The 24,540-nt window shown below is 33.2% G+C and overlaps 4 protein-coding genes across 5 annotated transcripts; 2 read left to right on the forward strand and 2 right to left on the reverse strand.

Annotated features, from left to right (window-relative positions):
* Positions 1 to 2,440: 2,440 nt before the first annotated feature.
* On the reverse strand, positions 2,441 to 3,867 carry LOC142544121 (uncharacterized). The gene is made up of 2 exons (XM_075651196.1): positions 3,005 to 3,867; positions 2,441 to 2,866 (listed from the first exon to the last, which is right to left on the reverse strand). Exons 1-2 carry the CDS (start codon positions 3,865 to 3,867, stop codon positions 2,824 to 2,826), a joined length of 906 nt encoding a protein of 301 aa, XP_075507311.1. The 3' UTR covers positions 2,441 to 2,823.
* Positions 3,868 to 7,356: 3,489 nt separating this feature from the next.
* LOC142546521 (putative GEM-like protein 3) lies at positions 7,357 to 10,934 on the forward strand. The gene is made up of 4 exons (XM_075654277.1): positions 7,357 to 7,799; positions 8,371 to 8,472; positions 9,851 to 10,122; positions 10,296 to 10,934. The coding sequence occupies exons 1-4, from the start codon at positions 7,442 to 7,444 to the stop codon at positions 10,482 to 10,484; spliced, it is 921 nt and encodes a 306-aa protein (XP_075510392.1). The 5' UTR covers positions 7,357 to 7,441; the 3' UTR covers positions 10,485 to 10,934.
* Positions 10,935 to 14,688: 3,754 nt separating this feature from the next.
* Positions 14,689 to 15,737, forward strand: LOC142544766 (zinc-finger homeodomain protein 1-like). The gene is given in 2 exon segments (XM_075651803.1): positions 14,689 to 14,882; positions 14,884 to 15,737. Coding segments are annotated over 2 exon segments (684 nt in total). The 5' UTR covers positions 14,689 to 14,750; the 3' UTR covers positions 15,436 to 15,737.
* Positions 15,738 to 19,249: 3,512 nt separating this feature from the next.
* LOC142544767 (cyclin-D4-1-like) lies at positions 19,250 to 21,896 on the reverse strand. Of its 2 annotated transcripts, none has more exons than XM_075651804.1 (6): positions 21,463 to 21,895; positions 20,903 to 21,007; positions 20,687 to 20,788; positions 20,286 to 20,487; positions 20,074 to 20,195; positions 19,250 to 19,700 (listed from the first exon to the last, which is right to left on the reverse strand). In XM_075651804.1, the coding sequence occupies exons 1-6, from the start codon at positions 21,790 to 21,792 to the stop codon at positions 19,479 to 19,481; spliced, it is 1,083 nt and encodes a 360-aa protein (XP_075507919.1). In that variant the 5' UTR covers positions 21,793 to 21,895; the 3' UTR covers positions 19,250 to 19,478. The 2 variants fall into 2 exon arrangements, with proteins under 2 accessions (XP_075507919.1, XP_075507920.1); XM_075651805.1 differs by lacking the exon at positions 19,250 to 19,700 and adding an exon at positions 19,772 to 19,851 and having other exon boundaries at positions 21,463 to 21,896.
* Between the last annotated feature and the right edge of the window lie 2,644 nt (positions 21,897 to 24,540).

A 24,540-nucleotide genomic window follows, 5' to 3' on the forward strand; every position in this document is an offset into this window, starting at 1 on the left:
TATGAAGATAGGAAATGTGATTTCCCATTAAATTTCTTGAATCCATAAGAATATATTCCCAATATTTTTAATAATTATATATTTTACAATAAATATTATAATGTTAGCATGATTAATAATTAACGAATGACCTATAACCACCAAAACGTAACAAAAAGTAGAGTCCAAAAAAGAATAACCTCAAGATAGTGGAGCACGTGGCCTTCAAATTGGAATTGTACCTTAATCTTTTTTTAAAGTGGAAAAAATTTCATGGTCATCAAAATGCACTAGGAGATATGAAAATAAAAAAAAATAAAAATAAAGCACATTTATTTAAGAAAATGTATTTTTTGGATTTAAAAATGGTATATCTTATTAACGAGATTTATTGGGCTTTTTACGTGTTTTAATTATTGATCACAGCTACAAAAAATGTCGAAGATGGATATATAATAAATGAAAAGAAACTGAATTTATTAATTAATTTCATGTACATGTGACTCCACACACGCAGCCAGCAGCAAAATAATCCTCCAATAATAATAATCTCACAACAAATATATAAAACAGAAGCGCAGCTCTAAAATTAAATATGAAATGAAAATACAACAATATGATTATCCCAAAATAATTAAAATCAATAACTTTACTACATAAGGAAGGTAAAAAAAAAAACCCCAACAAAATAACAGAATACATCTCATCCGTCCACGAGAAAGCAACGAGATGGACCTACGTCCGGAGGAGCTCCACGTCGAAGCCCTACATCAAAGCCACCGCAACAAGTGCTGCAGCGACCACCGTTCCACCGAGGGCGGCTCTGCTCACAAACCCATTATTCGACCCATCTGCCGGCGGCTGATCGGCAGGTGGTGCGCCGGCGGGTGTACCCGGCGGAGGAGCTGTGTTTGGTGCGGGAGTTGGGGTTACAGGTTTCGTAGGAGCAGGAGACAGGGAAGGTGGTGTGAGGGGAGCCGGAGACGGAGACGGGGTTGGCGGGGCCACCGTTGGCGCGGGTGTTGGAGATGCGGTGGGAGAGACCTGGGGTGCGCCGGCTGGAGCTTGTGCAGTGCAGGAGGTGGCTAGTAGGGAGAGGAGGAGGATAATCTGCAAGCAAGCCATTGCGTAAGAAATGAAGAGATGGTGGAAAGTGGTGGGAGAGTACTGTAAAGTGGTGTGTATAAAAAGAGCCAAGAAGTGGAGAGATTAATATATAAATATTAAAATTTGATAAGATTCGTTGGGGAAAAAAAAAAAAACTTGTTAATAAAGGTGTCTTAGCAGGGATGCATGTGTTTGTGTATCCGTTGGGAACAAATAATTTAATATATTTTTTAAAAAAATAAACCTTTTATAGAAATCTTTTCTTTCGCTTTTATGTGTTATATCTAGACTATAATATTGACTTTTTCCCTCAAAGTTTGATTGAAATTGGAGTAAGATAGGCTATAAATGATTGTCAATTATAGTGTATGGACAATAAAAATAAAAATAAAAATAAAAAAGAAAAGGAAATATATTGAAGCATATGAGGTGTAAATGAAAAGGGTACGTTTACATACCATACCGTAAAGCTAGCCATAACAAATTAAAGTTGGTGCCATGTCTTTATTCTTTGAAGCTGTGTGGTCTCCGAATTCTTTAGGTTGTTCAACAAATTCCCAAAACATGCCAGCTACCGTAAGGAAATTGGCCATTGCTGTCAACTTCCAAAGGGCTGCTTGAAATGTCATTATTCTCCTCTCAATAATATGTTGTTGCCCAAAATAGATTTAATTTTTAAAATAATCATGTTGAATAATTTCTCCTTTTTTTTATCTTGATAAAACGACGGTAAAAGATTTTATTCGCATTCGCATTGAATAATTAGTATACAACTTATGTCTTGCCACTATCTCTCCAAACAGCAACTAAAATAATTAATTAATCAACGAAAAATGGTACCGAGTCGTGACTTTAGGTATATTTTAATCGTCATTATGAGTTTATTCAACAATGATTGAATTAACGTTCCATCCATGTGTGATGTATAATTGCTGTCATGACAAAGACACAGATTGTCACAGATTAAAGGAGTCTCTATTTTTACCCTAAAAAATGTAGTATTCCAGATTTCTATTTTTTTTTATTTTATGAATAAATAAACGATATAAAATAGAAAGTTTTAAAATATTTTGGAATAGTAACATCTGCGTGTAAACAATAGAAAATCAGGTTTAATAATGATCTTGTTTGGCTGTAGGATTAGCTGTATCCTATTCATTCGCATCTTTAGTTAAACCAACCCATTTTTTATTTTTTTTTTAATAAAGTTAACAACACTATTTGCACATTGTTGTATGTCCTGTGGTTTGACTTGATTTAATTTTCTTGGTTAATATTACTATTTAATCAACCGTATATAATGGAAACTATATATTTAAATGGCACCAAATAATTAATGTTATGGGTTTCCGAACATGGTTCGCAATCGCGGTCGCAGGGAACGGCGCGGAGTCCACCGTTCCAGTTCCGATGACATTTCACGGAACGGTCGCGGAACGGATTTTATTTTTAAAATATTATAAATATATAAAAATTGAAGATTTTGAAAAATATTTAGAAATATAAAAATTAAAATGAATATCATTTAAATAGATTATTCGATGTAAATAAGAAATTAAATTCTTACATAAAATCGAGTTAAAGATTATTTAACATCAATTATAATACAAATATTTTAGAATTAACTTATTTTTTATCACACTTTCTAATGAAAATTTCTCAATAGAAATAGCTTACTCGTAGTCTTTACTTTATTAATCTTCTATTGATGAATGAAGCGGAAAGAAGACTCGAGATTCAACATCTTACATCAATCGATGTGCTTTGCTTTCCAATATCCCTGAAATTAATGTTAAACATATTAAATTATGCATATCATACGAGAATAAAATAACAATAATAAATTAAATATAAGCTGATGAAGAATAATATTTACATAGAAAAGTACCTGTAAATTTTATATAATACAGACTAATACCATGAGGAATGGCGTGGAGGAACGAAATCATCAGTGAACTCTTCATCGGAATTCAGTTGAGAAAATTGATCTCCACCATATGGTTGTTGATATAAACAAGTGTTAAATTGCCCACGTGGATATTCATTGAATAGGGGATTTGAAACGGAATGGACATGGTGTAATGAATGTGTATTTAATAAGGTTTCGTCACGACGATGGTAGCCTCCAAATTCTTGATATCCCAAAGAATTACTAGCCTCACTTGAAGATGTGTATCTATGGTCATCATGTCTAATACCAGTTGCTGCGGGTGATTGAGGGTTACGATATCTATTTCGTCGACTATTAGAATACCCTTCAAATTGAAATTGATGGTGTCCCCCCAAGCCAAGATTTTTTATATGCTCTTCGACAGCCATATATGAATGTGAAGATCCACTAAAATGTTCATCATCTTCAGCACTCGACAAACTTGCTAAAAAACGACGTTGTTCCTCTATCCCAGGGCGATACCCATGATCAGTGTCCTGTGTGGCATAATAATTCTCTTTCCCCCGTGCCCATGACATGCCAGTATCATGTTGATCATCTTGACGTTCTTGATCATCATCGTGATGTTTTTTGCCACTTTCTCGATTGTTCCCATCACCACTATCATTACTGTCGTCACTTTTGTCGTCATCTTCAGTTTCATCACTTTCACTCAATATGATTCCTTGGCTTTTTGATAATCTTGAGCAGCCCTCATTGTTTTTGTTCTTAGAGTAACTTTGACCAGCAAGTGTTTTGTTACGCTCTTGGGCATTTGAAATTTCATGGCCGGCCACCGCCGAATCTGTCGGCCGCCAACACCGATCACCCCCACCGACCCCCGCGACCATCCCCCGACGCCGCCGCTGCCGACCACCCCCTCCTCCTGCCGGCCGACCGTCGGCCGCCGCCTTTGACCGGCAATCACACCGCTGGCCGACCACCACCGCGGCAAAAGTGGAAGGGCAATTTTGTCAATTCATCAAAAGATTAATATTTATCATATTTTTAATGATCAAACCAAACATAATATTATCTTATCATTATCTACTTCAATCATTCTTTTTATCATTTATCTGTTAATCATTCTGTAATCCTATCATTTAAACCAAACATAGCCTAAAAGTATTATTTTTTATTGTGAATATTGGTAGTGTTGATCGGTATCACATATAAAGATTCGTGATATCGTCTGACAAGAGATCAATTCATTTACGAGATAAACCATCTTGGTGAAGCCTAAAATATAATTACTAATACACCCTCGTATAAATGGTAAGATAAAATTAAAAAATAATACTAAAATGTAATTTGCCTAACCCCGACTTCTTTTGGCTTCCCAAAAATGTACAACTTCAGTTTCATATAGTACAAGTACTTCCATTTTCCTTCGCAGGGGAACGGTTTTTCATTTGCCAAACACGGAGAACGAAAGGCCAAAACCCATTTTTCAGTCATCAAAGTCAATTCCGATATTTCCCCTGGCCTCCAGGAACAGCTTAATTTTTCTTCAAAGTTGGGGTTCATCGTCAACATTCAGATTTAAAATTATTCTTTTTTTAAATCATCAAATTTAAAATTATTCCAAATATACATTTACTAATTTATAATTTAGAATGTTTTATGTTATAAATGTTAACATCATAGTTGGGGTTCATCGTCAACATTCAGATTTAAAATTATTCCAAATATGCATTTAATAATTTAGAATTTAGAATTTTTTATGTTATAAATGTTAACATCATATATACATCATTTTATTCGATTGATTTTTAATATATTTTAAAATTGTTATTTTTGTAAGAAAGAAGGCGAAAAAAAAAAACAAAACATGTATGCTTATAAAATTATTTATACTAGTACACCGATCACGCGTTGTGTGCTTGTATAATATTTTTTATAATTTATTTGATTTATATTTAAATGAAGATCAAAATATAATTATAAGAAATAATGAGGGACTACACTGTAATTTTGATATATAAATTAAAAATAAATTAAAAAATAAAATAATAAAAAAATGACCTCAATAAAAATTGACCTAAACTTCAAGAAACAATGAGTCTATCCGCTGAACTACATATAACTTACACTGAAATTTTAAAATTTTATTAATATATAATTATTAAAACAGACCATGACACCAAAATTAGTTATTCTAAGTGTCTCAAACTTAATAAAATAGCATAGAAGGATAGATTTAAAAACGGCTGAAATTTATTGCAAAAGATCGAACAATTTGAAATCTGAGCGTATAATTCAAGGTATGTGATAAATGTTTGTATCATAGCATATATTTTCGTCCGAAATCCATAGTAGCTAGGGCATGCATGACGTATAAACTATATAGTACATCAAATTATAGTTCTAAAAAATGTTTTTCGTTTGTAACTCGTCTGATGTTCAATTCCTCAATGTTTATATCTTTTTAATTTGAACTTGTCACAAGACTTGCTCAATTTGATTAACCTAGTTGGCGTAATTTACGGTCTACTATGTTGACTCTTCATGTTTGCCCAGAGCGCACAAAAAAGTAGCAGTTGCGGGTTCATAATATTTTTAAAAAAATGCTTTTTTGTAATATTAAATATTATTCAAATACCGATAGGTAATGAATAATAATTGGCGCATATGCATCATATATTTTTAGAAATTGTTTTAGTTGAAGTGTTAAACAAAAAAATTTAAATATAAATTCCTTTGATATTTTATCACACGTTTAATCGCTAACTCTTTTTACCAATGCGGTGTTTTGATATCTCTACTCTGGAAAAAATTTGTGTGAGACGGTCTCACTGATCGTATTTTGTGAGACAGATATTTATTTGGGTCATTCATGAAAAAGTATTATTTTTTATACTAAGAGTATTACTTTTTATTATGAATATCAGTTGGGTTGACCTGTCTTACATATAATACATATAAACGTGAGACCGTCTCACAAGCGACCTACTACTACACTTTCTATGATGAATTCTTTGTCTTGGTTTCTTTATAGATGTTGCCGTCTTACGATTGTTTGGAAAAATAAATTAGTTGATTATCACCAAATACGCTTTTAGTCGTTGTTTGTTTCGGAAATTCAATTTATTGGAAAATTATGTTAATTTTTTTTGTAAAATATTGTATTATCGTCAATATTTAATATCGTTTAATTAAATGGCAAAGAACAATTATTTTAGCATTTTTTTCCTATCACGTCACTATTTCTTTTACTCCACAGTTCATGCAGATCATAGAGTTTTAAGTAATTTATTGATGTAGGAAATTATTATATATTAAATTATAAATTAGATTATAATTTTTAAAAATGGAAACTTATATATCAGATAATGCTTTTTATCATATGGTCTATACCGTAAATTTTTTTATATGTAAAATGGATAATTATATTTATCCTTCAAATATTGTTAATTGCACTATATTTTGAGGTATTATATTAAAAATTGGCAAAATCACCCTTTGACAATTCTTTTTTACATATGAAGAGAACATAACCTTAAAACTATTACTCACTTTTGAAAAATAACATTATTTGTCACACACAACCAATTTTGAAAAATAACACTATTTGTCGTGCACACGTAATTGTTAGTATAAGACATCACGTAAATATTATATATTTATATAATATATTTTTACTTTTTGAAGCACTTATTTTCTTTATGATATTGTATGAAATAGTATATAATTTTATTCGTGGACTTAATGCGTTATTTAGTAGTTGAAACTTATTTATTTCCCGAAGAAAATGAAATTTATAAGAATCATAATCATATTCGTATGCATAATCAGGGGTGGTCATTTATTCTAGAGTATCGGGTACCCGATCTGGGTCGGGTATTTTTAATAAAAATCGGGTTTGTCGGGTACCCGATATTATCGGGTTCGAGTTCGGGTAATTTGACCGATACCCGAAATTTTTTGTTTTTTTGGTTTTACTTTTTTTTATGGGTTTGTTAAATGTGAAAAATACATGAGTTTTTTTTATTTTCTAGCCATAATAGGATATAATTACTAATTATGACTCGATATAATGACATGATTTTTTGTGAAATGTGAAAAAATACATATATTTTTTTTAAAAAAATTTAAAAAATGTTTTTTTTTCGGGTATCCGATCCCGAAAACCCGACCCGCGCCCACCGCTGTGCATAATCACTAAAAATCAAACTACAGATAAAAAAATAATATTTGAAATTCTAGTGTGGACACTCGTACCTGGAATCAGGAGTCCAAAGTGAAATTTACCGGTCACTCACTTACTCACGAATCTGTAATGCCACCGGTAGCACCAGTTTCCCAGTGGGTATTCATACATCGAATTCCTTTTCCCGACAAATCCATGACCCGGTAAAACTCCAGAAGTTGTTTTGATTTTGAAGTCTCTCCTCATCTCCTTCCTTTCCAAAAATTATTTCGAAAATGGAGCATTCCGCGACCAAAGAAGAAAACAATGGCCATAAGAATGATTCGGGTCAAGATCCGAGACCGGTACCCGAACCCGATCCTAATCCGAAGCCTGCAGGTGGAGATATTGCGGATAAAAACGACACCATTGTCACCGTGGATATAGATTTGAATGAAAGCAATAGCGGTGCCAAGGAGAATAGTAAACCGGCTGCGGGGGTTTTGAAATCGAAGAAATCGGTGCATTGGAACGAAGAATTGGTCATGGAAACGCCGGTTCCGAGGGATTCCGATCGTGGATCCAGCAATCCCTCCGTAAATTACACGCCAGCCGCTTCCGCTTCCAGCAATTCCTCGTCATTTAATTTCAAAGGTTTGTGAGTCTCCATCTCTGTCTATTTGCGTAATTACGAAGTGTTGGGTGCTGGTGGATTGGGTTTTTGTTCGTAGATTTTGTGTTGGTTATGATTGAATCGAGGTTGATCTTCTTTTGATGCTTTATATGTTTTTGATGTGTTGATATCGTCTCTGAATTTGCCAATATTGTGCGAATTTTTATTAGTGTTTTAGTTGCAGTTACGGGGTTTGAATTTTGTGCTACCAATCATAATTTTCATAAGAAATGTGGTACATTTAGCTCGAGGTTGATCTTTTTTATTTTTGTTTTTTAACCTAAATTGTCATCCTGTATGTTTAATTATGTTGCGGAGTGCGGAAGTTGTCAGCAAAGAACATCGATTTTTTCTTCCTCAGCTTTCTTATTGGAGGACCGAATTTGTTGGGTTTTTTTTTGCCTTAGATTAGACTAGTTTCAACTCAATGGTTTGGATTGCTGGATTTCTATAGTTGGTATGATGAAATTGTTTTGATGTTGTATTGTTTAATGATATGTATTTTGAAATGGATTATAAATACTGAACGTTTTTGTTTTTTTGGGTTTATAGAGACCATGGGTAGTGTGAAGGATGTACTGGGGCGATGGGGGAAGAAGGTGGGAGAAGCAACAAAAAAGGCTGAGGATCTTGCTGGGAACACATGGCAGCACCGTAAGATTTTATTTTCAGTGTTTTGTATTTGCGTTTATTTATTTAACTCACTCACTATATTTTCAAGCAGACAATTTGCTGTAGTTCCTTTAACTTTGAAGCGATCGTTTGCAATACATGGAGTATTTCTCTCTTTGGCAGCTTTTATTTTTACAGTAAACAGAGGACTGAATTTATCCTTTCCGTCAGTGGTCTACAAATATGGGTGTTGCAACATGATTGCATTTGTTTCTTTCTTCTTGAAACTTCTTACCCATAAAAAGCAAAGTTAACATCATTTTTCATAGCCGCACAAACCAATTTGGTATTCATTTGATGTTCTCAACTATCTCCGTAGCCCCTCGATACTAGGCAAAGAAATAAATAAGTATATCAGTATATGTTTACGTATATTGTAATTTGATGCCTGCTTTTTCATGTTATATCCATTCAATCTCCTAACGCTCTTTTAAGAGTGTAAGATAGCCTAACTCAACTCATGAGCCGCTTGACTCGAGCTTCATTATTACTGAATTTGAGCTTTTATATGGTTATCCAAAAGCCTATGAATAGGCTCGCAAGCCTTTAATCAGTATAATATAATTATCTATATGTTGAATACATAGTATATGATATATACTAATCAATCTATATAATTATTTATGATTAACTAAAATAATTTTTATCGTTAATTATCTGTGTCGTCCACTTGTCCAAAATGGGCACAACATTCTCGTAAAATATAACTTAGGATCCCCTCACGTGTACTTTATTTTAAAAGCTTGACTCGATCTTGACCCATTTACACCCTTACCCTCTTCTTACGTTGATCTTTCTTAGAGCTTTTTGACACCCTGCACCACCTAGCACTGTTGGTGGCTTAAACCACCTCGACTCACCACATTCACATACCTGGCTAAAGATTCATTAACCATTTGCTAAACATGCACAGCCAACAACTAGCACTGCTAAGCATTCAAATTTGATGATATATGTATGTTAAGACACTTGGTGCTTATGACTGTGTGATGCTGTGGGTATCTTCAAATGACGAGTAGGACAGTCAAGTACGTATGCAGCTCAGTTGAATGATTCACTAATCATTACAATAAAATAGGGAAACTCTTTTATTATCCCTTGGATAATCTTTTCAAACGTTTCACTTGTTTCCATTTTGTTTATTGGGAAATACAATCTCCACTGCGGTTGGTTTTTGAATAATTGTTGTGTAATATAGTTTCTTACCTCTGTTAGATAATATAATAATAATAATAATAATAATAATATAGATACAAGGCCACCCTCTTCCGTTCTTTCTTTTCTGTTTTGTTCAATTACTTGTGGCATGGTTGCTTAAATTTTCTTCCTTCCTTTGTTGGTTCTGTTTTTGATGACTCAGTGAAAACAAGCCCTAGTCTAGCTGATGCTGCCCTGGGAAGAATAGCACAGGGAACAAAGGTTCTAGCTGAAGGCGGCTATGAGAAAATATTTCGACAGACGTTCGATACAGTTCCAGAGGAGCAGCTGACGAATTCATATGCTTGTTACCTGTCCACATCAGCCGGTCCAGTCATGGGGATTTTATACGTATCTACTGCAAAACTTGCATTTTGCAGCGACAATCCATTATCATACAAATCTGGCAATGATACCGAATGGAGCTATTATAAGGTGTGATTTAATGTTCTATCAGCCGTGTGCCTAGGCACTGAATAAATTAGTTTACCGTAAAATACTTCAGCATTCTCTATGCAAGCACGTTTTATGTTTACCTGTTATCCTCATACTTTCGCGTATATATTTGTCTCAGCATTTAAGTCTCTTATGCACATATTTTTGAACAGGTGGTCATCCCATTACATCAACTGAAAGCTGTGAATTCTTCATTGGGTAGAGCCAATAAAGCTGAAAAATATGTCCAGGTTATATCTGTTGATAACCATGAATTTTGGTATATGGGGTTTTTGAATTATGATGGAGCAGTGCAATGTTTACAAGATGTCTTACAAGCACGGGACACCCAATCGGTGTAGGCTTAGTCCATGTTCCAAAATTCACTACAAAAACTCTCGAGTGATATTTAGATAAATCACATGTTTTTTTGATGTACCCTTTGGTCCTATACTTGGAATTTATTTTGTGCTAACATTTCGTTTGGGATATCGTAGAGGTAATTAAGGCGTTATCTTGGATGAGTTTACTATTATTAGAAGAATGCACAAAGTATGTGTCAGTTCTGCTATTTTCTGGATTAATTCTTTAATACTTGAGCTTAGCCTATATGCTTGAATTCCGACGCCTTACTCTGCTTTCGGTTATTTTAGGGGTTTCATTAGTGTTAGCCCCAGTTTTAATATGATTTCTTTAGTTTAGCTCTTGCTTGATCTGTCAATTGATATGTCGGTATATTATGAAGTAAAACGTAATGTGAAATTGCTGCTGGTTATTATGAAGCACTTAGTGATCTTTTATCCTAAATGATTTTTTTGTTTTGATGAAATCAAATGATATCTTGATATTATGCTACGTTATATGCGGCTAAGTAATAAAGTGGTTTCGATACATTACAATTATAATCATAATGTGGTAATACTACAATAATGTAATTAAGAACATATATTTTAATTAACGTTGTTGAAGAACATAATTCATAAGAATCAATACATTTCTAAATTTAATAAAATTTATATATTATATATAAGATCCCATAATAATTTTCATTCAAATAGAATAAGTAAGTGATTACAGTGAGTAGAGTTTTTAGCTAAAGGTGGTAATCATTGCGATATGGAGGAACATAATTGAACTTTGGTCACTGTTCGGAAAAAAAGAACCAACTCGATCTCTTTCTTAACATTTTCAACATTTAAAAAAGTATAGCCCTAATTTTTTGAAAGCAAGATTAAGAGGAATTTGGCCATTGCCAAGTATGGTGATGTGCATAAAGTTGCAGTTTTGTGTTTGTTTGTGGAATGGATTTTAGTGGAGGGAGCATTTGAGACTGTCAGCCCAAACATGGCATTATTTTAAGCAAGTCTTAGCTTTATATAGTGTTACTATTTATAGCTTTCATCATCTACAAAAAGGGACCCCACCTTTCAAAATATAATCTGCTATGATATTCTCTGCAACCATCACATGCTTCAGAATTTTCCTATATTTTGTTATTATTTTCGCTATTTTATGCTCCTTAACTATTTGGGGAGTTGAGATTTGATATATTCTTGTTAACTTTGTATTATATTGTAATTAATCATGATTGATTTTTGGATATTTGAACATATTTATTTTCATAAAATATAGTATGTATATTACTTTTAGTCTTGCTGTAATTTTGGCCATATTTTTTAGGAAATTATTAAATAAATTATACATTATGTAATTAATTTGATCATGCTAGGTATTATTATTATTTTTTTAAAAAAAAGAACCCATGTGTCCTAATGACGAGGCAGTGTAGTCTTGGTAAATATCACATCCTTCGCTTCACATGCTATCCATATTCTTAGCTGTAATGAAACGAGAAAAGTTGAAAAGAAAGCAAAAGGAGACATATTATATGTACGTGCCACAATTTTAAAATTTAAATGATAGTATATATCATTTGGAGGGCTTCATAGTTTTTTTTTTAAAAAAAAAGAATTAACAATTATGCTGTGAAATGCAACATAAACATTTTTTGTAAAATAACTTTTGTTTTAAAAAAAAAGAGTTGGAAGTATTCATTTTGCAGATAGGGTTGAGAGAAAGGGCAAAAATGAGATGGTACCCCTCACACCATACCATTCCCCTTTACTTCGTATTGTCACAATCTTTGTTCCCTTTTTCCCGTAATTTTCTCCCCTTTTATACCAAAGCACAGCAATTCCCATTGGACCCTCACCCTCCCCCTCCCCCTCCATTTACGTCTATCTTGATGCCAATTCATTATACTTAATTTCTCATTATTATCAAATGCCACTTCATAACATATCAACCTAAACACCTAAACACACACACACACACACACACACTATATATATATATATATATGTTATCAATAATCAGTAAAAGAAAGAAAAGAAAAGAAAAAGAAGTGGTTATTGAATATGACATTAGAGTCAAAAGATCATGAGTTGTAGACATGGTGTGCAAAATTCATTACGTCCAGCAATTTTTGCAACTAAAAACTCAAAATAAATTGTTAAAACTTTTGTCTCCCTAACCTAGTTTTTGACCACCTTACGCACGGGCAATGTGTTGCTCTGCCCAGGTGACTTGTTATTTTCATATATTTTTATTGCATAAAATTTTGTCTTTTATTTTCCGATAGTCCTGGGGTTATATTTGTCAATACTAGCTCAATCATGATTGAAAAAATTCTAGCACAGGTAAAAATTAAAACTTGGCTCCACACGTGCACCTACTATTATTTATTATACATAAATGGGGAAAGAAATGGTCTTTTTTGTCTATATTTTTTGTATTAACGGTGTGTGGAATTAAACTAAAGTGTGTGATATTAATTAGTATACCGGCACACACATTGCGTGCTTGTATAATATTTTTCTAATAATTAATTCGATTTATATTTAAATATAAAGAATGTCATAATCGTAATTATAAAACAAATAATGAAATGTTGTACTGTAATTTGACTTGATCATGTTTATCTGCAGATAATACTATAATTATAGAATTTAATGAATAAATAAATTACAAATTAAAATGATGAAATAATAATAATAAAAAAAACATTGTTTTCATAAAGATATCACTTACACTTAATAACAGATAATAAATATATAAAATATTATTATTACTAATTACAGTGAATATGAAAACATTGAATATAAAAACAGTGATTCTATGTTATACCAACACTCTCCGTATATTTGTATAAGATGTTAGCACGAATATTTCACTTCGAAACAAAAAAAACACTAATAGATCTCATATGTTTATTTTGAATTAAGATGTTCATGACGATAAATATTATTACTATTATTGTGAATATAGAAAGAGTGATTCTATGTAACATGAGAGAGGCACTTTTATTGTAATCGTACACAATATTAACGGAAACACCTCATTTCAAAACAAAAAATACCATGAATTCTTTATTTTGAATTAAAATATTAACTCACACGAAGATCTTGTATCACGAGTTCTTCTCCAATATAGCATAGAGACACCCATATAAAAAAAAAAACGAGGTTTCGGGTTTTGAGGAGACGTGGAAGTTGCAGAGTTGAGAATGGGCAAAGAGATTGCATGATTGAGCTTTTAGGTAACGTGTGACAGAGAATGGAAATGACATACAGTTTTTGCCATTTTTCTTGTCTCTATACCACTCCGATGGGCCGGGCTCCAACTCCTGGGTCTTATTTTCTTCTGGCCCATTACATATGTCAACGCACAATTTGAGCTAATAAAATCCAATAATATTTTAATATAATAATTTTATTTGTTATGTAAGTCATGTATTTAGTAAGCAGAAAAATGTATTGTTAAATATTTTGGACGGCTAGGGAATTAATCTAGAAAAAAGAAATGAGGATACATATTACTTTCACACATACATATAATTAATTGTCTCCTCCTTGTAATCCCAAATCCGACCATTTTGTCCTAAAAAGAATGGGTCCGTCCATTTTCACGCGCCACCCTTTGATGCAAGTGATCTTGTATTGTTTAATCTGTGGCAGTGCAGGTATACAGTACTGTACTGTAACTATCAAACACTCCACCACAGTTGGAAATATATTTCTTACAGTGCTGTAAAAACAATGTTATTACTTAATCAACTACCAATAATGCAGCGAAACTAACGAATTTTAAATAGATGCCATAACTTAATTGCATCATAAAAAGATTTATTTAGAAAAGAAACATGCAAACGTTATCGGAAATAATGTAAGGTTGTGATGAGAGGAAAAGATTTGATTTGGAGAGATATTTGAAAGGTGAAGTAAAAAATTAAATGTAATTCCAAATACACAGTTGCATTTGCATAAGTTGATATTCTGTGCCGTTGCTATTCCTTTCATTCTCTTCGAACTTGATAGGCATGTGTTTGTGTTGAACCTGGGCCTCACACTTATCAGTATACCAACATAATTAGAGAAATAAAATATGGCAAATTTATTCAGTACACATCCGATTGACAGTGACTCGTAGGAAAGCACAACAGGTTCTTTTTATGAATTTTATAAAATGTTTTTTAAGAGTTTTTTTTAAAAAAACAAAGTTTTATTATGTTATATATACAAGTGATAGAATCTGATATCTAAAACGTCATTGAAATTAGCTAAAACAGGATGGAATATGAGGATCAAGTAGACGAACACGAAGAAGAGATTGGGTTGCCGCCCAGCCCACTGGACGCCGCTTCTCCGCCACGCCGGAAGCCCAGATACAAGGAATGTTTGAAAAACCATGCGGTGGGCATTAGGTGGCAAGGCAGTGGACGGCTGCGGTGAGTTTATAGCGGCCGGGGCTGAGGGCACCCTAGACGCCCTCAAATGCGCAGCCTGCAACTGCCACCGCAACTTTCACCGTAAGGAAACCGATACTTTCAGCCATCACCATCACCACCACCACCACCATCAACAACAACAGCAACTACTCTTAACCCACCACCCACACGCCCATTTCAGTTACAAAACCCCCACAGGCTACCTCCATGTCGCACCACCACACCAAGCGGTGGCTCCGCTGGCTCTTCCTTCCAGCTCCGGCGGCGGCGGAGGCGGGTCCAGAGATGAAATGGAAGACTACTACTATTCAAACCCTAGTGGCGGCTCCGCCAAGAAAAGGTTCAGAACGAAGTTTACACAAGACCAGAAGGATAAAATGCTGGATTGTGCAGAGCGTTTAGGGTGGAGAATTCAGAAGCAAGATGAAGAAACGGTGCAGCAGATCTGCAATGAAGTTGGAATCAAGAGGCACGTGTTCAAAGTGTGGATGCATAACAACAAGAACACCCTTGGTAAGAAAATTTAAATTTGGCATACCAAAGATTTTTTAGGGGAATTTATTTGAGAAGCTGGCTGCATCGCATCGTATGTTTATGTAATTGTGTTATTTTATGGCGACTTTAGCTAATTAGAAGATGGACAACTTCAGGTTTCTTGATCAATATCAATTCTTCGCAAGTTGTGATATTCGTTTCAACTTCTTCAAATTTATACAAGTAGTTCAAGAACTTGTTCCCATGCTTAGAATTCCACGTTTGGTTCCTTCTTTAGCTCTCATTTACATCATCATCGGAGGTGAAAAAACTATTTAATTATATATAAAAAAATATAGAAATCGCATTATATACTCTTCCCCCCCTTTTTTTTTTGTTTAAATTTCTTGGACCATCAACTAGAGACGAAACTGCATTAGATATGTATATCTCGTGGATCATGGTTATGTGTATATAGGGGGTCTCTTAAGTCCGATTAATAATTTTTAATATACCATAGTCATAGCTAGTATATATATATCATATTACATGTGAAAGACTTACATATCTTTACTCCCGTCTGACTCTCTTTTAAGAATGTACCTCCAAAATTTCTAATTCAATGTAAGGCGAGTAAAAACATGATTAATGATTCTACATACCTTTCTAGTGTATATATTTCTGGTGCAATAATACTACTGCTGAATGCCTGCATTCTTTCTCGGGGTTTGCATTGACTTCTGTATGTATGCGTATAATTAAATATATATATCCATATTCATACCAAATAAATGTTACTTATTTGCAATGTTAAAATTCAAAGACTATATATTAGCTGCTGGAGATGCTGTTTGACGTGATTGATAAATTGAGTATTGATCGTTCGACATCTCATTTCATTCTCAACTTACACACCAACACCTCATTGCATTAATCACATTTCATAAATAACTTATATCTATCACTCATCTTAGATATCGACGTCTTACGATCATCTCATGTCACGTACCAAAAACATATGATCTTAAATAATAAAAAACTAAGGGGGGAGGTAGTTAGATACTATGTATTATCGGTTAAACATTTCGAAGTAGGGTTATTTACATTTTGGATGTTATATATGTTGTAAAACTGTAAAAATTACATTAATTTTCCTTACATTATATCTTGTTTGATAATTTAAATGTAATGATTTAGTTCATTGTATGATATAAGACAAGACATGGGAGTATTTGCACTGGTTAATTGATATAAGTTGTCCTCCACAAATAACAAGTACTCATAAACAATTTGCCTTTATTTAGGTTGGAATTTCTGAGTAAAAAAAACCCTTTATATTTATAAATATTCGTAGCTAAAATTTTATATGAAGATCATTGAGTTGAGAATCCCTATTGTGTGAGGACCTTTATGCGATTTAGCTTTATTATACGAAAGAGAAGAGCGTGCACATAGGGAAAGAAAGAGATTACGCAGAGCTTTCCATATATAACATTTTCTTATAATAGTAAATCATTGTCTTTATCTCTTTCGTTGTTCATTTTCCGTTTTATTTCTCAAATTCTTCAGATTTGGATGCAAAGTTTGAGCTTTGCATTCATAATTCATGATTATTTCATTCCCTTGATTTTCAAAAGTTTTTTAATCGGTATTATATGATTCAGATAAATTTTTCAAAAGATCTTTCGTAACTAATTATATATATATATATATATATATATTTTGTAGAAACGAAATTGAAATTTCTTATCCAAAATATGATCAATGCGAATGCAGCTGTGGACAGGTGGCCCCAATCCATTCTTACGTGTTAACCACCGAATGTTTCCAGCTTCATGCATTTTGGCACCCACCGCTAACAAACCAGCTAGTAATGTTCTAGTTTTTAAAATAAAACAGCAAATTAAAGATGTTCATTTAAAAAATTATGTTTACGGCGACTTTTGTTTCTTCCTACGAACCACAATCAGAACCAATATATATATATATATATATATATATATATATATTAGAGAGAGAGAGAGAGAGAGAGAGAGAGACTATGCTATAAATTTGAGAGGGAATGAGAATGGTTGCCCGTGATAGACAACTGCAACAGTGTAGTAAACACAAAATGCACTGCATATATTTCTTTGTAATAATATTTATGTGATTTGGTGTATCAGCTAAAGCTGCACACTGCGAATTGTGGTCCACCCTATGAGGGCTAATTTAGTCAAAATCTTACATCATTTGCAAATTGAACCATTCCTTCGACATAGATTTTTTAAAATTATAATGTGAGATCTCTCATGTCCCACTTGAAATTATTCATCAATCGTACAGACTTTTGGATATTCTGATGCTAATTTTTGGAATTTCTGCCCAATTCTAATTAGCGGCCTACTTATTTTCCCACCACATGTACATTCTTAATCAAGCAGCAAAGCTGATATTTTTGCCATTAAATTATCTGGTTTGCCTCTAAAATTTTAGTTGATAATATTTCTTAAATTTGTTACTTGACATGGTTAAAATTCGAAAGAGAGACAAGCTTATGAAACTAAAATTGGTAAAGATATTAAAATGCAAAACTTATGATATCCAAATTAACTCTCACGAGAAAGTGGTCTCCATAAATTTAAAAAATTCTTCCGACCATGTAATAAATAGATGTATATATATCATGCACCCACTAAACTTTTCATTTCAGTTTGATCATTTATAAGCATTGTGAAAAGTATAGCACCATTAAATTTATGACAAAAAATCATTTATTTATTATAATAAAGATCACAAAGTATTTCACTAGTTATGGCAACGAAATTTATAATTATACATCTTAATATGTATAATTTCCACATCTTCGAATGCAAGACAATGAAAGACCGAATGCCTCGGTATTCCCTGATGGTATTTATAGCACCATTAAATTTATATAACATGTGCATGCCAAATTCCCTGATATTGCCATCCAAGCTTCAGAATTAACCTCATTTTTTAGCCCTAAATTGAAGTTTTTTTCCAGGACAACCGTGTCTTGAATTAGAATGAACATACCCGACAGACTTTTTTGGAAGGATTCTCTCGACAAAAATCGATGGGTTCGATTCTTTTGGAAGACTCTTTTCCCACTTGAACTTCATTTGATGAGGAAGGGTAGTGCCTGCATAATGTCCTCCTACATTTGGTTGAGACTTGGTGTCGCTAGTGAGCGTGGGACGATTTATCCTCGATCCCTCTTTCTTGATTTCTAAGTGTTCCGGCCACCTTTAATTCTAATGTTTATGTTCAGCTCAGACATATATTCTCTGGTATTTTTAATTTGCTCCTTTTCGTCATAATGCTTTGGTTTCTTGTGTTGGTAGAGTTGGTGTAACTTTAGGGCTAGATGATATATACCATGCATCTTTGATCTCCCTCTACCAATTCCCTTTCCACATACGTTTCAAGCTCCCCTCGTATCTTAAACTCCTCGACTGACATTTTAACGCGTGCGTCGGTGTACTAGTATTTATAAAAACTAAATATAATTTCAATTTTCAAGTTGCTGATTTGAGATTGCTATATATATATATCGTAGGCCCAGACTGGCCCCCTTGGGCCAAAAAGCCCAACCCAGCAATCTTGAATACCGGCCCATAGGAGCATGTCATCTAAGTTTACAACCATGTCGCTTGATGTATCTTTACAAGTCAGGGTGGGTAAGTCTCGAAGTCTCAGTATATTGTGACACAACATGCAAATTGAGCCAATTGCTAATTTGGCTCACACCAAATCTTTTGATTCCCAATTTATTATTTTATTATAATCCTCGACTGAAATCTTAAATCCTCAACTGTTAATTACTTGATAATAAATATACACACACAACGCATATCACATATCTATAAACAAATCCCAAAAGGTATTTATATTTCTTGGCTTGTCCAATCTGTTTTTCAACTCGAGACGCATCATACTGTATTTTTCTCATATAACCAACCTATGGAACCCTTTCGAACAACTATATGATCCTTGAGGGGAAAACGACTATGCTGTATGTAATTTACGCGACGACATGCTGATTGCAAATAAGATTAACCGGCTGAATGATAAAAAAAATAGAATTACATGCTCAGGAAATTAAAGAATTGGATGTAGTCCGGTCGAGTTTCCTCCTTTTGTTGTCGGGGCTCGTGTTTGAAGAACTTGGGCACGAGCCGACCGTGGTTCCATCGCTTTTATAGCTCCAACACGCGGCGTCCAAGACCCCAATTGGACTGTGGGGCACTGATGATGAAACCCCACGATTTGATGTCAAATCTTGAATCAATTCGAGGCACATCACTAACTTTTCCTGCAAAATTAAACGAGTCATATTTGAATTTGGATTTAAGGTACTCGGGGTGTTCCAGCCACAGACTCAACTGAATTTTCTACATCAATATTACTTTGAAAACCTGATCTGCTACTATTTGACAATGCCTTCAAGCTGTGTCTAGGACAACCTAATGCTGTATGAAATTCACGTATTTCATGTTCGACTTATGAGCGAGCCATATGACCAACTTTAATTCAGTGTTACAATCAGAAGATCAAACTCGTTTTTAATCCTTGCATTATTTGAACTTGACCGAGTTCTAAATTCATAGATCTCATAATATCGACCAAAACATGGGAATAAAATGTCCTGTCCAAGGTTAGATATTAGGGAACAACATAAATTCTACCTTTTCAATTCCTATGAAACGAGGCAGGGCCTTATCGATGTCAATTCCATGAATTCCTCCTGAAACATTCACTGCCACTGCTGCAGCTATCTCAGAAGGCCTGTATCCCAAGAAATCGATACCTGCATTGAATTCTCAACCAACAAATCGAATCAACACTTCATTCTTTGAACAGAGTATTGTATTAAATTGACTACAAATTGAAAACAAACCTTTTATTGTGCTTAAAATGATTTCAACTGATCTGGAGATCAATGGCTCTGGTGGAAATTCAGTATCATTAATCTTTCTAAGGTAATAGTCTATGTAGTCGCATGGTGTATAAGGTTTCATCCTCCACTTCAAGTATTCCAGCACCACAATCTCCATTCTTTGCACGGTTTTGCCTTGAAACACAACTTCTGTCTCCCCGGCCTGTGACATTCATACCCATGGAATAAACATCAGTGGCAGTCACTTTTCTCAACTCAAAATAACAACAATTTTCCTCCATGATCAAAATATCAAATCACTCATTCGAAAAGGCAATCCAAATGTACAACTTGAATATTTCAGATCTTATAGCATTGCAATTGTCACACTTCAATCGTTGTGACAAATGGCATTATATTACCTGTATGCCAAGAGTAGATGGGGCATTCACCTCCTCCACCTTGGCTGCGAGTAATAAACACGCTACAGCTACCAACTGAGTTGTCCATTTATGTTTACCTCCCTGTTCACGTCAAAGCAAACAAATTGGCAGGCAATAATATAAGGCATTAGTATTCAAATGCAATTAAATGAACAAAATGCCATTGCAGAACAAATAAATCCAATAGGTTCTTACGTTTTCTGATGAACACACGGGCACGTTGTATACAGATAGAAACCTATCCAAGTAGTTCACAGCCAAATACAGACACGATTCTCCAAACTTATGGTAAGCACAAGCCTGAAAAACACAAATGACGCAAGAATTCAATGAAATTTTCAAAAAATAAATATTCTCAGTTAATTTTTATTTCAAATAAAATGATGTGATTGAGCCTAGTATTACATTTATGTTGATAAGCTCCCAAGAAACCATTGCATGAATTACCAGAAATCAGAACATAGAACCAATTAAGAACTTAGAACCAATTAACCACGGAATCTGCTCTATTTTAGATGGTTATCAATTGATGTGGGAAAAATCCCATTTTGGCAAAAATGATTGGGAAATGAAAGAAATAAAAAATTACCGCCAACACCCAAAAATGGTGATCGAAATGAATTAAAACGAAAAAAAACCCCATTCAACCAATTAACAATCGTAAAATTCATTTTTGATCATAAAGAAAAATTATGTGAACACACAAATGCAATAGGGAAAAAAAAGAAAAAAGAAAAGAATGGCAACCGATTCACCTTAGACATCCAATCCAAAGCTTCTTTTCTCAAACCCAAAACAAGCTCCCCACTCCTCAATCTTTCGAGATACGCATCTCCGAGCAAGAACTCCCTTTCTCTTTCAACCATCCAGCCAATGTGTTCTGCACTCAGGCATGGGAAAGGAATAAACGGCCTTGATTCTGATCCACCATCTGGCCCAATTTTTTCACTGTTTCGATGGTTTTGTTCATTGAAAGGATTAAAAAGATCATCATATTCATCGCCACCATTAGAGCAAAAGCCACTATTTTCTTCGTCACACAGCAAGTCTGGCTCTGAACAGTCAAAGCTGTTGCAATCGGCCATTGGGAACTCACCCCCTCAATGAATGTGCTTTTGTTGTTAATGGAAGTTGTCAAAATCTCACCAAGAATTGGTTTTTATGGGACCTTTTTCTGCATGTCAGTGATTTTTCGTTGTTTTCTTGATATATATAATAATACATACAAAAATAAAGCACGCAGCGGCTGAGGAATTGGGCAGGGTAAAGAAAACCGACCCAGTTCCAATACAAGAAAAGAGCCTAGTAGGCAGTAAGTGCAACATAAGTCATCCTGCTAAAAAGCACGCATTAGTGGTGATCGAAATGCAAATACGGATCGGTTGTGTTTTTAATAAAATTTTGAAATAAATCATTTTATCAGTTTTGCAAAATTGCAAACCAAACCCAATAATTAAATACCAAATCAAATCTAAATTTCGGTTTAGATCGGTTCAACTTGGCGTGGATGGTAGATTTTGAACTTTTTTTTTTTTTTAAATATGTTGTAAAATCAATATCATTGGTTTGGTTCGAGTTTTTATCATAAATTGAACCAATCCGACTTTGTGCACCCTTACTTGACATGCATATCTTTGATTTGGGCTGACTCTAAAAAATTCAATCGATTCTAGAAAAAAAAAATCTGAACTAAATATAATTTTAGAAAAGGGGAACGAACTATCTCCGACCAAGGTCCATCAAATAAGAAGTCGTATATTATTTTAAACCCATATATAAGTTCAATATAAGTCATTGATATGAGGATTAACATGTTGAGTAGGTCTTTTGTGAGACGATCTCACTTATCTTTATCTGTGAGACGGGTCAACCTTACCGATATTCACAATAAAAAGTAATATTATGTCATGGATGACCCAAATAAGAGATCTGTATTACAAAATACGATCTGTGAGACGGTCTCACATAAGTTTTTGTCTAACATGTTAGAGTTCAACGTTGTTCATTTTTTTCCTAACAAAATAATATATATCGCAAGTTTTATTTCGTTAATGTACATTTCTTTTACTGTATTTGAGTATTCTGAAATTTTATTTTATTTTATGTACATACTTGTAATATCAGAGACTGTATTGATGCTTTGAACCTTGTGTGTATATTGACAAGTGGTCATCTGGTTATTTATAACGAGTTTTCTACACGCGTTACATGTACGTACAATTTTTTATTTTTATTTTTTGTACACAACGACATGTGGTCATGTGGTTATTTATAACGAGTTCTATCTACACGCGTTATATGCACATATTATTTTTGTTTTTTCCGCACACAGTTATGTGCGTGAACATTCCATTTTTCATAGGTAATTTGTTATAAAATAAATTATAAATTAAATTTTAAAAAAAATTACGATTTTATGACTTTCAATAAATTTCTTTAAACAATTAAATAAATTTGGAAGTTTGAAATACAATAAATGTGTAAAAAAAAATTGAATTAAAAATTTAACTAAAGTAAATAAGAGTATCCGAGGAATTAATTAAAGTAAATAGATTGAGGTATGTTAAAAATTATATTTCGGTCCCAGTGTTTTTATCTTATTATACCTAATTTTAAAATATGGTATAGAGTATATCAAACGATTTAAATTATATATTAAAACAATCAAACTCTTTAATTTTTATAATAAAAATAAAAAAATTCCAATAATAATCATGCAAATGAACCTAACGAAAACTTGGCTTGGTTTGGCTATAACTCGTTTATGTTTATTTTGATTCATCATTTAATTAAAAAATACCAATTTTTATAATTAGACAACTAATTTTCGTTTGTGCATCTTGATGATGTTGTGGAGGTACTTTTATCAAGCATTAATGCATATTTTGAGTTAAGGTAATTATGTATTTTTAAAGCATATTAATTTTTAAATAAAAACTTGTGTGAGACGGTCTTACGGGTCGTATTTTGTGCGAGGAATATCTTATTTGGGTCATCAATGAAAAAATATTAATTTTTATGCTAAGAGTATTACTTTTTATTGTGAATATCGGTAGGGTTGACCCGTCTCTCACAATATACCTACTCTTTTTTTATGGTTTAAAAAAAAAAGAATCATTCAATCATTCATTACACAAAATTTTGAAAATTCTGAATGAGGGGAATGCCCCTTAATAATTTGGGAAAGTGGAATTAATTTTTTTCTGGTCAATGACGAATAGGTGGAAAATAATTGACTGGGAAACGAGTGAGAGAAATACATTGAAAATATGATATGAGAAAGCTCGAATTTAACTGAATAGATGGATTGAAAATTTAAAGTTTTTCTTACATATAAACATTTTAGTCCAAGATAGTTAATTTGATTCCCTTATTATTTTCACCATTTATAAAATTTCCCACTTTTCAAACTTTATTTGTGGAGAAATTTTTTTTCCTTTTCAACCTTGCTTTTTCTAAACTTACCACGTTTCTCTATCTTGATTTTTGGTGTTAACGTTGTTTATTTCCACGAGATTTCTCATATCAAATCTAATACTGACTGGACATTATCATATTCATAGTGTGTACTACTTATTTTTTTATATTTGTCAAAAAAAATTAAAAAAAAAACACGAATCAAATATTTAATGAATACTTTGTGCAAAGTATTGCTAATGCCGATATACGTACTCAAGTAAAAATGTGATGAAAAAATGTAAAAATAAGAATAATCTTAGAGTGGAGAGTCGTCTTAAATGCTCGGATCTAAGAAATTGCATTTGTACAATTACAATAAGGCAAAAACTTGTGTGAGACGGTTTCAGGGGTCGTATTTTGTGAGACGATTCTCT

This window comes from Primulina tabacum, chromosome 5 (assembly GCF_025594145.1).
Source record: "Primulina tabacum isolate GXHZ01 chromosome 5, ASM2559414v2, whole genome shotgun sequence".
NCBI lineage: Eukaryota > Viridiplantae > Streptophyta > Magnoliopsida > Lamiales > Gesneriaceae > Primulina > Primulina tabacum.